This window comes from Budorcas taxicolor, chromosome 7, assembly GCF_023091745.1.
Source record: "Budorcas taxicolor isolate Tak-1 chromosome 7, Takin1.1, whole genome shotgun sequence".
NCBI lineage: Eukaryota > Metazoa > Chordata > Mammalia > Artiodactyla > Bovidae > Budorcas > Budorcas taxicolor.
Genome location: NC_068916.1, coordinates 20,073,117 through 20,087,044, shown reverse-complemented (window position 1 = coordinate 20,087,044; position 13,928 = coordinate 20,073,117). Strand labels below are relative to the sequence as shown.

The 13,928-nt window shown below is 50.7% G+C and overlaps 1 protein-coding gene across 1 annotated transcript in view; it reads left to right on the top strand.

Annotated features, from left to right (window-relative positions):
- The window catches only part of ATCAY (ATCAY kinesin light chain interacting caytaxin), a 32,709-nt gene extending 23,558 nt beyond the window's left edge, over positions 1 to 9,151 (top strand). The window contains exons 7-12 of the mRNA XM_052642836.1: positions 606 to 692; positions 2,564 to 2,662; positions 3,375 to 3,410; positions 6,946 to 7,017; positions 8,613 to 8,645; positions 8,995 to 9,151. Of these exons, the coding sequence (XP_052498796.1) occupies positions 606 to 692; positions 2,564 to 2,662; positions 3,375 to 3,410; positions 6,946 to 7,017; positions 8,613 to 8,645; positions 8,995 to 9,151 (484 nt within the window). The remainder of the gene's footprint in view (positions 1 to 605; positions 693 to 2,563; positions 2,663 to 3,374; positions 3,411 to 6,945; positions 7,018 to 8,612; positions 8,646 to 8,994) is intronic.
- Positions 9,152 to 13,928: the final 4,777 nt, after the last annotated feature.

Here is a 13,928-nt window from a genome sequence, read left to right as displayed (position 1 = left end):
AGCTAATGACCCCTGCAGTGGTCCCGCTCCCAGACAAAGAGGGCTGCAGTTCAACTCGCCCGTAGCAGGGGCTTAGAACTGGGGGCCCTAGAAAATCTTTCAGGAAGGAGAGGTGATGTAGCCATGCAAGGGCTTCCCAGGTGGCGCTAGTGGTAAAGAACCTACCTGCCAATGCAGGAGATGTAAAAGAGGCGGGTTCAGTCCCCGGGTCGGGAAGATCCCCTGAAGGAGGGCATGGCACCCCATCCAGTATTCTTGCCTGGAGAATTCCATGCACAGAGGAGCCTAGTGGACTGCAGTCCATGGAGTCACAGAGTTGGACACGACTGAAGTGACTTACACACGCACGCACATGGCCACACAGTCAGATCCTCAGAATCTAAATTAAGAGGGAGCCGGGGCCAGACATGGGCTCTGCCACTTGCAGACTCTTCCAGGGGTGGAGGGGGTGGGCTTAGCTTAACCAAAACTCAGTCTCCTCCCTGTCAATGGAGATCATCAGAGTACTGCCTGGGCTCACAGAGTGGGTGACACCCCTTAGCTGCTCCCTCCCCGGGGCTTTCCCCCCAGGGAGCCCATATTGCTCTCTCTGCCTCCCCACACAGACTTCGGAAAAACCTGAAGTCCTTAATCATCGTCCACCCATCCTGGTTCATCCGCACCGTTCTGGCCATCTCCCGCCCTTTCATCAGGTGAGATCGTGATCTGAGTCCAGATACCCACCTGGGTTGCCATGTGTCTTTTTTTTTTTTTTTTAATCACCATTTTCCATCTCCTCTTTGGGGAGTCTATATTGTTGCTTTACACAGTTTAAAACTGGACTTCCCCGGCAGTCCAGTGGTTAAGATTCTGTGCTTCCAGTACAGGGGGATTTGGGGTTCCATCCATGGTGGGGGAACTAAGATCCCTCATACTGTGTGATATGGCCACTATATGGACCTGTGTCGGCAAAGTGACGTCTCTGTTTTCTAACACACTGTCTAGATTTTTGTCATAGCTTTCCTTACAAGGAGCAAGCGTCTTTTGATTTTATGGCTGCAGTTATCATCCGCAGTGATTTTGGTGCCCAAGAAAATAAAATCTGTCACTGCTTCCACTTTCTCGCCTTCTATTTGCTATGAAGTGATGGGACCAGATGCCATGATCTTAATTTTTTTTAAATGTTGAGCTTCAAGCCAGCTTTTTCAGTCTCCTCCTTCACCTTCACCAAGAGGCTCTTTAGTTCCTCTTTTTATTTTTTATTATTTTACTTTTCAGCCATGCTTCTCAGCATGTGGGATCTTAGTTCCTCAACCAGGGATCAAACCCAGGCCCCCTGCAGTGGAAGCTCGGAGTCCTATCGACTGGACCACCAGAGAAGTCCCCATTTGATTATTTTATGACTTATTGTACAGTTACTTTCTCTGAGCCTTAGAGAACGTAACTCATTGTTAGAAAAATTGATTTGACCTTGAAAAGGAGTTTATTTGGCATTGTACCAAAATTAGATTTAAGGTAATGTTTTTTTTTAAAAAAAATCACGGGTTCAAAGCCCCAAGCTGGTGACCAGTCACATCAGTAGTAGCCAGTGGCCAGAGCTGGATTTGGACAGGAAGAAGCCATTTACCCGGGAAGAATGGAAGATGAATCAGCAGTCCCCACGTGCACCTGTCTCATGCCCAAGTGACTACTGGTGCCACCAGACAGTGACAATTGTGCCATGAAAGTGTTCTTGGGAAGATTGACACAGAGGAGCACCTCCTGGGGAAGATGGAGCCTGGAGTCTGATAGTAATAGCATCTTGTCCCTCTCTGCTTTCTTCCTTCTTTCCCTCTCTGCTCAAAAGTCCATATAGTCAAAGCTATGGCTTTTCCAGTAGTCGTGTATGGATGTGTGTTGGACCAAAAAGAAGGCTGAGTGCCGAAGAATTGATGCCTTCAAATTGTGGTGCTGGAGAAGACTCTGGAGAATCCCTTGGACTGCAAGGAGAGCAAACCAGTCAATCCTAAAGGAAATCAACCCTGAATGTTCACTGGAAGAACCGATGCTGAAGCTGAAGCTCCAGTAGTTTGGCCACCTGATGCAAGAAGCCGACTCATTAGAAAAGACCCTGATGCTGGGAAAGATTGAAGGCAGGAGGAGAAGAGAGCAACAGAGGATGAGATGGTTGTATGGTGTCACCGACTCAGTGGAAGTGAGTTTGAGCAAACTCAGGGAGAGAGTGAAGGACAGAGAGGCCTGGTGTGCTGCAGTTCACGGGATCTGAAAGAGTAAGACACGACTGAGCGACTGAACAACAACTCTCTGCTCAGCAGGGACTGGTGTCAGACACATGGCTCAGGAGCCTTCCCTTCTTGCAGGCGGAGACCCCAGGTTCTGCTCTGTACCCACACCAGGGGAAGGGGCTGAGGTCTGGCATGGGCTGAGAGGGAGGTTTGGGCTGAGAGGGAGGTTTGGGTGAGTGTGCTGGGGCATCCTGGAATGGGGCTGCGTGTGCATCCCTGGCTGCCATCGCTCCCCCTGACCCTGAGTCACCACCCCAAGGGCTGGCTTTCAGACGTGTCCATCCTTCTCCTCCCGCCAGCGTCAAGTTCATCAACAAGATCCAGTATGTGCACAGCTTGGAAGATCTGGAGCAGCTCATCCCCATGGAGCACGTGCAAATCCCAGACTGCGTGCTACAGTGAGTGTCTTATGCCATGGGAGCACTGCCCCACTTCCATCCCCATCATCCCCATCACCCCCAGAGCTGCTCATCTCCCAACCTCCCATGCTCTGCCAGTCAGGCTGCCAGAGAACCAGACCTGAGTGGGAGAGCAAGACAGAGGGAAATAGAGTGAAACAGGCGCCTGTGAAATAACAGAATACAGCGGACCTGGCCCCTCTAGTGCAGGCAGAGGGGCCAGTGAGTCCTGGCCCCTGACTTGTCTTTATAAATAAAGTTTTATTGGCACACAGCTATACTTGTCCATTTACAAACCATCCACGGCTGCTTTCGAGCTACAACAGAATCAAGGGGTTGCCACAGAGACTGGTCTGAAAAGCTGAAAATATTGACTCTCTGGCCCTTTGCGGGGGGGGGGGGGGGAGCGGGGGGGGCATCTGTAGACAAAGCCACATTAATAATTAATTGCTTTATCCTGGCTTTGTTTAGGGCAGATGCTAGAAATGTCTGCTGAGTTGCAGCAACACCAGACACTGGAATATGCCAGTAAAATAGCTATTCCTGCCCTGAGGTGGGATGAGGTGGGGCTTTGTAAAGTAGCTGCAGGCTATCCTGTCTGCTCTGAAGCCTGGCATGTGTTCAGATGTGACAGTGAGACTGCTTTCCTGTTCCCAGAGGGGAGAGGATTCCCAGGCCACCTCTTAAGCCTTCTCCTTTTTCTGTCTTCCAGGTATGAGGAGGAACGGCTGAAGGCCAGGAGGGAAAGGTCTGTGCGGAGCGGCCCGTATTCTGGCCGGGTTGGGGCTGGCGCTGAGCTGGGTCAAGGCTGGGGGAAGCTGGCAGCTTCAACTCAGTTGGGACCCATGTCACACACACATGTGTTTCAAAGCCCTGCCTTCTCTAGAAGGATTGGAGTCAGACCCGGGCTGGAATCCAGGCTCCCCTGCTCAGTCTCAGCATAACATTAGACAAGTGAAAAATTCACAGCCATCCTGCAAGTTATCATGAGGAATTAGGACCAGTGTAACCCACTGGGCAAAAATAGTGGGCTCGGTAGAGTCCTTCTAATGATGCTGATGACAGTGGGGGCTCGGCCCCGGGGAGCCTCCTAAGGTCCCCAGGTTGAGCCCTCCACCCATCGGGAGGCCACTCTCCCGGCCTCGTCCACCCCCCGGGGCCCACCCCCAGGTCCCCCTCCGCTCCCTGCTTTCCAGTTTCCTTCTCCCTCTGAAACCATGTATGTCAGATTGGGACTCGAACCCAGCCAAAACCCACAGTGCCTTGTTTCAGGACCTGATGAAACTCGGGTTCTTGAAGTCTCACCGCAGAATCTAGAGAAAGACAGTGATAGGTAAGAGGTGGATTTATGCAGATGCAGAGAGAAGTACACTCCACAGACAGTGTGGGCCATTGCAGAGGCAAGCGCGGCCATGAAATGTGGTGTGGTTAGTTTTTATAGGGTGGGTAATTTCATAGGCTAACGAGTGGGAGGATTATTCCAACTATTTTAGGGGAAAGGGTGGAGATTTCCAGGAATTGGGCAACTGCCCACTCCTTGGTCTTTTGACAGTGCCTTGGAACTGTTGTGGTGCCTCTGGGTGTGTCATTTAGCTTGCAGATCGAGGATCAAGGTCTAATCAAAGTCCTTTTGTCTCCCTTCTTGGACCTATTTGATTCTTATTTGTTTATGTTGTGTCCTTGGGCTATGTCATTCTTTCAAAAGTTGTGCCCTGCCTTTCCCTCCTGTTACACCTCTGGAGACCCCTCATCCCTCTGGGGACCCTTCTGCTCCACGGGGTTCCCCTCTTGCCCTTAAGGGCTCTCTCCTCCCTCCAGGCCAAGCCCTCCACCATCCAGGAAACCCTCCACCCTCCAGGGTCCCCATACTCTGCATGGCCCCTCCTTCTCCCTTCCAAGGGCCCTCCACCATCTGGGAACCCCCCTATCCTCCAGTTTCCCTCCTCCTTCCCAGGGCCCCCTCCATCCTCCAGGGCCCGCCTCCCTCTGGGCTCCCTCCACTCTCTGGGACCCCTTCTGTCCTCCAGGGACACCTCCAAGGGCACTGTCTGCCCATGTAGGTCCTGTGGATGCAGGAGAGAGGGAAGACAGAGCAGGGGTCCCTCTGGATGTGGAAGAGAGGGGAATCCATCTACTGTTCCCCTGCCCAGGGCCCTGGGGATCCTCCTGGGGGCCTGGGCCTTATCCTCTGCACAGTAAAGCCATGGGTCATGAAGACCCTTTTTGTATAGTTCTTCTATGTATTCTTGTTGCCTTTTCTTAATATCTTTTGCTTCTGTCAGGTCCATACCATTTCTGTCCTTTATTGCACCCATCTTTGCATGAAATATTCCTTTGGTATCTCTAATTTTCTTGAAGAGATCTCTAGTGTTTTCCATTCTGTTGTTTTCCTCTATTTCTTTGCATTGACCACTGAGGAAGGCTTTCTTATCTCTCCTTGCTATTCTTTGGAACCCTGCATTCAGATGGGTATATCTTTCCTTTTCTCCTTTGCCTTTAGCTTCTCTTCTTTTCTCAGCTATTTGTAAGGCCTCCTTAGGCAACCATTTTGCCTTTTTGCATTTCTTTTTCTTGAGGATGGTCTTGATCACTGCCTCCTGTACAGTGTCATGAACCTCCATCCATAGTTCTTCAGGCACTCTGTCTATCAGATCTAATCCTTTGAGCCTATTTGTCACTTCCACTGTATAATCATAAGGGATTTGATTTAGGCCATACTGGAATGGTCTAGTGGTCTCCCCTACTTTCTTCAATTTAAGTCTGAATTTGGCAATAAGGAGTTCATGATCTGAGCCACAGTCAGCTCTAGGTTTTGTTTTTGCTGACTGTATAGAGCTTCTCCATCTTTGACTGCAAAGAATATAATCAATCTGATTCCGGTATTGACCATCTGGTAATGTCCACGTGTAGCATCATCTCTTGTGTTATTGGAAGAGGATGTTTGCTATGACCAGTGCGTTCTCTTGGAAAAACTGTTAGCCTTTGCCCTGCTTCATTTTGTACTCCAAGGCCAAACTTGCCTGTTACTCCAAGTACCTCTTAACTTCCTACTTTTGCATTCCTGTCCCCTGTAATGAAAAGGACATCTCTTTTGGGTGTTAGTTCTAGAAGGTCTTGTAGGTCTTCATAGACCCTTTCAACTTCAGCTTCTTCAGCATTACTGGTTGGGGCATGGAATTGGATCACTGTGATATTGAAAGTTTTGCCTTAGAAATGAACAGAGGTCATTCTGTCATTTTTGAGACAAGAACTGCATTTGGGACTCTTTTGTTGACTATGAGGGCTACTTCATTTCTTCTAAGGGATTCTTAGCCCACAGTAGTAAATATAATGGATATCTGAGTTAAATTTACCCATTCCAGTCCATTTTACTTCACTGATTCCTAAAATGTCTATGTTCACTCTTGCCATCTCCTGATTGACCACTTCCAATTTACCTTGATTCACAGACCTAACATTCCAGGTTCCTATGCAATACTGTTCTTTACAGCATTAGACTTTATTTCCATCACCAGTCACATCCACAGCTGGGTTTTTTTTGTTGTTTTTTTTTCGCTTTGACTCTGTCTCTTCGTTGTTTCTGGAGTTATTTCTCCACTGATCTCCAGTAGCATATTGGGCACCTACCAACCTGGGGAGTTCATCTTTCAGGGCCATATCTTTTTGCCTTTTCATATTGTTCATGGGGTTCTCAAGGGAAGAATACTGAAGTGGTTTGCCGTTTCCTTCTCCAGTGGACCATGTTTTGTCAGAACTTCCCACCGTGACCTGTCCGTCTTGCGTTGCCCTGCACAGCATGGCTCATAGTTTCATTGAGTTAGACAAGGCTGTAGTTCATATAATCAGTTTGATTAGTTTTCTGTGATTGTGGTTTCTTATTCTATTATTTTCTAATCTTTGTTATTATTCTGATCCCTCTTGTTTATATTTTTCTTATTATATGTATATGGGTTTTTTTTCTTTTTCTTCTCTCTCTTTGCTGTTGGAGTCTTGTTTTACCCTTCAGGGGCTGTTATCTTTTATTCTTCATTATTGTTCTGCTTTTTAAAAATCTCTCTATATTTTTTTTTTCTTTCTTTCTCCCCATGGCCTTCATCTTGATGAATTCCTGACCATCCCATTACTTGCTCCACCCTCTGGGCCCCGGCACTTCCCAGGGCAGGCAGACCCTTTCCAGATTGCTGTCAGGTCACGGCAGCCCAGATGGAGGGGCAGTGGGAGCCAACAGCCCCTCAGCCCACTCGGCCACCTGGTCATCCCTGCTCACCTCTTTCTGTTCCCAGTGCGAGGCCGCAGCCGGAGTACGTCCTGCCCAGGTCTGAAGAGAAGGCAGAGGCGGGGCTGGCAGAAGATAGGTAAGTGTCTAGGTGGCTGTGGGCAAGAGCTCACACCTGCCAGCGGTTGCCAAGCCCAAAGAACATCAGATGAAGGTGATCTGAGGTCACTATGGTGCTGAAATAAGACCACCTTGGGACTTCCCTTGGAGAAGGCAGTGGCACCCCACTCCACTACTCTTGCCTGGAAAATCCCATGGATGGAGGAGCCTGGTGGGCTGCAGTCCATGGGGTCTCTAAGAGTCGGACACAACTGAGCAACTTCACTTTCACTTTTCACTTTCATGCATTGGAGAAGGAAATGGCAACCCACTCCAGTATTCTTGCCTAGAGAATCCCAGGGATGGGGGAGTCTGGTGGGCTGCTGTCTATGGGGTCGCACAGAGTCAGACACGACTGAAGCGACTTAGCAGCAGCAGCAGCAGGGACTTCCCTGGTGATCCAGTGGTTAAGACTCCTCACTTCCACTACATGGGGCGCAGGTTCCATCCCTGGTCTGGAAACTAAGATCCTCTATGCTTCGTAGTGAAGCAAAAACCAAAATAAAAGGTCCACCATGAGACCTACTCCATCAAACCATTTTAATGTGGATTTAGTACATCTCTTTAGAGTCCCTTGGACTGCAAGAAGATCAAACCAGCCCATCCTAAAGGCAATCAACCCTGAATATTCATTGAAAGGACTGATGCTGAAGCCGAAGCTCCAGTACTTTGGCCACCTGATTCAAAGAGCCGACTCATTGAAAAAGACCTGGATGCTTGGAAAGATTGAAGGCTAGAGAAGAAGAGGGCAACAGAGGAGGAAATGATTGGAGGGCATCACCGACTCAATGGACACGAGTTTGACCAAACTCCCGGAGATAGTGAAGGACAGGGAGGCCTAGGGTGCTGCAATCCATGGGGCTGCCAAGAGGCAGACATGACTGAGCAGTTGGACAGCAACAGTTGTGGGCAACCAGCACCTCTCTCCCAAGCATTCTTTCTGCCCAGAGGGAGACCCTGAACCCCACTAAGCAGTTCCTTCCACTCCCCTCCCCCTCCTAATTTGTCTTTAATCCAGTGACTCTCTGTTGTTATAAAAGTCCTTTAGTGCCTCCCCCTGGGAAGTGCAGACAGATGGCATGGGCCCCTCCTTCCCTGTCTCTTTCTGTGCCATCTGCCTCCTGCAGTTGCTGCTTGTTGTACCCTTCTTCTCCTGTCCTTGGGCTCTTTGAGGGCAGTGGCTCTATCTTGGGACTGTCCCTTCCTCCTCCTCCCGCCCTGCATCTATCACAGGCCAAGCACAGGGACCAGGGGCAACTGATGTGCCTGAGAGACCAGGATCTGCTCTCAGATGGAGGTTCTGGCTGGCCTTTGTACAGGTCCTGGTGGGTGGGTCTCACCTTCCAGGCAGGTAGGCCTGGGGCAGCACTGGTGGTTTCACTTTGTGGCAGCCAAGGGGCTTGGCTGTCCTCGTGACTACCTGTCCTGGCTCATTTGTTACACAGCAGCCACATGCTGATGCTTGCTTTGTGCCAGATCAGGATGCAGCCATGTTGGCCCTCATAGGGCTCACAGCCAAATGCCAAGGCTCCCCAAACAGGCAACTAATGCTGGGGTTCCTTCCTTTTCCCACAGGTCTGCTCTGGCCACAGAAGATCAGGAAACAAGGTGCGTGGGAAGCCAGCGGGAGGGGGAAGAGGTGGTTCTTGGCACGTTTTTTTGGAAACATTCTAAGTGGAACCTAGCCTGGATGAGTCCCTGTGACTTGGTGGTGGAGGGAGGAGGCACCAGGGAGGCAGAGAGATCATAGTTACCATGACAACAGGGCCTCCTCTGGGGTTGAGTGAGCAGCTGGTCCCTGCCCAACTCCAGGGGGTGCAGTGATGGGAGGCCCCAGGCTGAGGACCCTGGCTGAGACATTCATCCATAGCCAGGACCCCTGAAACCTGGGATTTAACTCAGCTGAAGGGTGCGCTGTCTGCCCACTACCTATCTCAGTGTGTCTGCCTGGCTCTAGGTGCCAGAAAAAGCCTCCCTGTGCGTCACGAGTCCTGGGGACCACCCTCAGGGTCCATGGTTTGCTAGAAGCACTCACGGGACTCAGCAAAGCAGATCTGCTCACAGTTATGGTTTATTACAGTGGATGGGTGGATGCAGCTCAAAATCAGCAATAGGAAGAGCTGTATGGGGCTGGGCAAAGAGAGACAGGTGCGAGTTCCCAGCTGTTGTCTCCCAGGGGACTTGTGGGGACAGCCCTTTATTCTCCCAGCAGCCAAGTGTGGTGGTGCACACCAAGTGTCACCAACCTGTGCTGCTCGCCAGGAGCCCTGGTGTCCAGCGTGTTTATTGGGGATCAGTCATGTGTGTGGTGGGCTGTACACATGGCTGACCTTCGTCTCTAGCCCTTCCAGAGGTTGAGCGGATACCACATGGTCCACAGCTCCTGTCTTAAGTCATACTGTCAGCATAGATTATCCAGCATGACCCAAGGACCCAGACAAGCAAAGATACTCTTATCAAGAAGGACATGCCAAGGTCATGGAGGTGGCCGCCAAGGGGCTGGGAAAGGGCCAGACTTTTCTTTGGAATGTGCAGGGTTAATCCTTGACCACATTCTCTGCTACAAATCTGTAACATGGGCCAGCTACATGTCTTAATACTATCCATGTGACCCAAGAAGCCCCAAGCTGAGAAATAAACATCAAAAATGGACTCAAACCAGTACTGCCCTGGAGACATTGAATAGAGGCAAGTTCTCAATGCATTTCTGACAAGACCATTCTCAGTCCACGCGTTCTGAGAATAAGTCCCCCTCCACAGACACGAAACACACAACGAAATCATTCACCATGAAAAAAGTCAGATACAACAAACAGCAGAATTAGACACCCCCACCCTGGGGAACCTCAGGCAGAGATAATAAAAAAACAAGCACTTTTTAAATGATTAAATACATAATAGGGAGAATGGTGGGGAGCAATGGATAGATGGACAGATGGATGGATAGATGGGTGGATAGGTAGATGGACAGGTATATGGGTGGGTGGATAAACAGATAGATGGGCCCAATGGATAGATGGACAGATGGGTGGATGGATGATGGATAAGTCGATGGATGGATGGTTGAATGGGTGTGTGGATGGATGGATGGATAGATGGTTGCATGAATGGATGGTTAGATGGATAAATGGATGGTTGGATGGATGCATGGGTGTGTATGGATGGTTGGATGGATAAATGGATGGTTGGATGGGTGTGGGGGTGTGTAGATAGATGGATGGTTGGTTGGACAAGTGAATGGATGTATGGATGATGGATGGATGATTGGTTAGATGGATGAATGGATGAGTGTGTGGATGGATGGATGGTTGGGTGGGTGGATGGATGGATAAATGGATGAGTGTGTGGATGGATGGATGGATGGATAAATGGATAGTTGGATGGATGGGTGTGTGGATGGATGGATGGATGGTTGGTTGGATAAGTGGATGGAGGGGTGAATGGTGAGTTGGATAAGTGGATGAATGGGTGGGTGGATGGATGATGGATGGATGGTTGGTTAGATGGATAAATGGATGACTGTGTGGATGGATGGATGGTTGGATAAGTGGATGGAAGGATGGTGAATAGATGGGTGAATTGAAAACTGACCCAGTCTGATTGAGGGCACTCACCCTGGGGCCTACTCACTGGCTGGAGCACCAAGAGAGAGGTGCCCTTCAGAACCACACCTGGAAGGTGGGTGGCAGGTGGCCGACTTTGCAAGGTAGGTGCCACTCTTGCTGTCGAGGGCATGCCAAAGCCAGATTAGATCATTCTTTTGAATTCCACACACTTTTGAATTCCATTTTCCACTTTCTCTAAATCCAATCATGGTAACTTGACCATGTCTCTCCCTCTCCAGCATGTCCTGAAGTAACGTGAGCACAGAGGAGGACACAAAAGATCTCAGATGCCAAGAAACCTCTGTCGGATGCCCTGCAGCCCTGGATCTCATCCTCACCTCATCCCAAGTCCCAGTCTCTGGTGGGGTGCCCGTCTCCCCCATCCATCTCTGAAACCCAACATCCTTTCTAGCTGTTTGAAAACACTTAATGATGCAGTATTAATGCATCTGGAAAAGGACCCAGTTCTCCACCCTTCCACACTCATGAACTCATGGCCAAGAAGAGCGGGAAGCGTCAAGCATGGCCCGCGTGTCTTGGTGGCCTCAGAGACCCCATCCCACTGCACAGACTCCTGGTCAGGACCCTTCTCTTGCGTGTCACCTGGTCCAGGTTGGAGCCACAGATGCCCACCGACTCCCTGGCTGGGTCTGGATTCTTCCTCGTGCCTTTCCTCCCAGAACAGTCCCTGCAGTCCTGGGCATCGGGTCTGGAAGTTCAGCACCACCCCCAGCAGCACCGTGTCCTGGGGGAACTGCCTGACCTTGGAACTCAAGGCTTTTCCTTTAAACCAGCCCCCTCGCCACCTATAACTCCCACCTCCTTGGGGAACATCAGAGCCCATGGTACCAGTGAGGGCCACTGATAATCATCCTTGCCCTACAGTTGCAAATCCACCCCCTCCCTCAGTCTAGAACATTCTCCAGCCCCTTTAAGGCAGAGGCCGTGCCACAGGGCAGTCCCAACCAATACCTCCTACCGAGAGAATGAGCCTCCTCACTTTCCCAATCCCTCCCCCTAGCATGGAGTTGGGATGTGCCCCTTTGGGTTCCCACCAGGAGCAGAAGCTGAGAAACCAGCTTTCAAGATAAGCTCATCACAGAAATACTGACGGATAAGAAAGCATATACAGGGTACTGGACTTTTGAGCGTTACAAATGTCACTGGGAAAAATAAATCACAGTGGTCTGGATGCTATGGCCACCTGCATTAAAAGGAGACAGATTTCCTTAGGGAGAAAAGAAAAAGGCTTTTCTAATGTGCTCCAAAGGCCAGTCAGGTGGGCTCTAGAGGGAGTGAGTTCCCTGTCTCTCAAGGCATTCAAGAAAAGGATGAGCATGCTTGCACGGAGTGGTCCCCTGTGGTCCCCTACGACCCTGAGAGTTTCTGTTTCCATGAAAAGTGTGAGTAGTTCAGTTGTGTCCGGTTCTTTGCGACCCCATTGACCCATGGACTATAACCTACCAGGTTTCTCTGTCCATGGGATTCTCCAGGCAAGAATACTGGAGTGGGTTGCCATTTCCTTCTCCAGGGGATTTTCCCGACTCAGGTATCAAACCCAGGTCTCCTGCATGACAGGCAGATTCTTTACCATCTGAGTCACCAGGGAAGCCCTCTGTTTCCATAAATCTGGGCAGAAGTCAAGCAGGGGCGGTGTCTGGCCTCTGTGGCTGGCTTCTTGGCTGGTGTCATCCAGGTTTGATCGACCCCCTACCTCAGTCATCTCCCAGTAGGAGATTCTTGGCATCAAGGGGGTACATCTAGGGTTACCCTGATGATGGGAGGGAGCCAGTGGCACTCAGCACTGAGGCAAAGGGACAACAAGGCTTTCCGCATGGCAGGAGCTGTCCCACCAGTGGCTCCCATCTTGGAAAATGCAGGGCCTTGGGCCTCTGTCTTCTGGAACCCAGCACTGCTCCTGCAAGGCTGGGGCCTTTGGGTGTCTGGTGGGATTTTTTAATTTGTATTTCTGCTCTGTTTCCTGAATGTCAAATAAAGGACAGGATCTGTGTTCCCAGCTCTGATGAGTTACCTGGAGCCCAAGGCAGGCTGCTTCTCTCCACTCCCACCCCCCTACCGAAAGTCCCCTCCATCCTGGGTCTGCTCGTGCTCCACCCCTTCCCAGAGTGCCTCCTTTTATAAAAGGTGCCTCAGCATCTGCAGGGCCGGGTTGAACTCCAGGTTCAAGTGACTGGTTCTGCTCTACTGATGAGATGGACACGTGGCCTGCAAGGCCCACAAATCCGCAGTACAGTATACGCAGTAACTCCTAGAAACAGTGCTTCAGTGACAGTGAGAAAGGAGCCGGGGATAGGAACCGATGCATGCCACCCAACCTGACAGTTACTGACAGCCTGCAGAGCCAATGGGGCTTCCCAAGTGGTTCAGTGGTAGAGAATCTGCCTGCCAACACAGGAGACGCAGGTTTGATTCCTGGGTTGGGAAGATCCCCTGGAGGAGGAAATGGTAACCCACTCCAGTATTCTTGCCTGGAGAATCCCATGGGCAGAGGAGCCTGGTGGGCTACAGTCCGTGGGATCTCAGAGTCGAACACAACTGACCATGTGCGCAAAAACACGTGTGCAGAGGCCACAGAGGGACGAGAGGGGAAGACCATCCCGCCCTCAAGGAGTCTGTGGCCTAAAGATTCTGGCCGAACAAGAAATTTCAACACGGACCCCCACCCCGCCTCCCAGTTCACTGTGGCCCACCTGCCACCCCTCAGGACCACCAGCAGCCACAAACAACAGGCAAGTAGAACCAAGGACCCCAACCCAGCCATGCAGACCCCTCCAGAGTAGAGAGAGAGACCCCCAGGGAGGCAGTCTCCAGGCTGGCCACCTCTCCACAGGTGCATGAGGTTCCGAGGTGCAGCTCCACCCAGATGGGGCCGCCATATCCAGGCGGGAGCCTAGCTGTACCCTCTGAAATGGGCTTTGTGGAAGATTTCTATTCACGGGGCAGTTTTGGCTGAAACAGTGGACACCAAGCCCTCCTTGTGAAGGGACATTGAGTTTTCCTCTGTGACACACGGGGTGTGCCATAAGTCCACCCCCGACCCAAGGTCATAGTTCACATGCCCATGCTTCCGACAGCCAGCTTTGTGGTTTTTTAAAACAAACAATTCATTATGATTACTGTCGTGATGTAAAGACGTCAGTTCCACGGGCTTTGGGGGATTTTCATGGGAAATAAAGCACCGGTGAGAAGGGAGGTTTGTGACTTCTGTCCACGTGCATGGGATGTGGCTCTGGTCTTGGGCAGGGTGCAGAGAGAGCAGATTTCA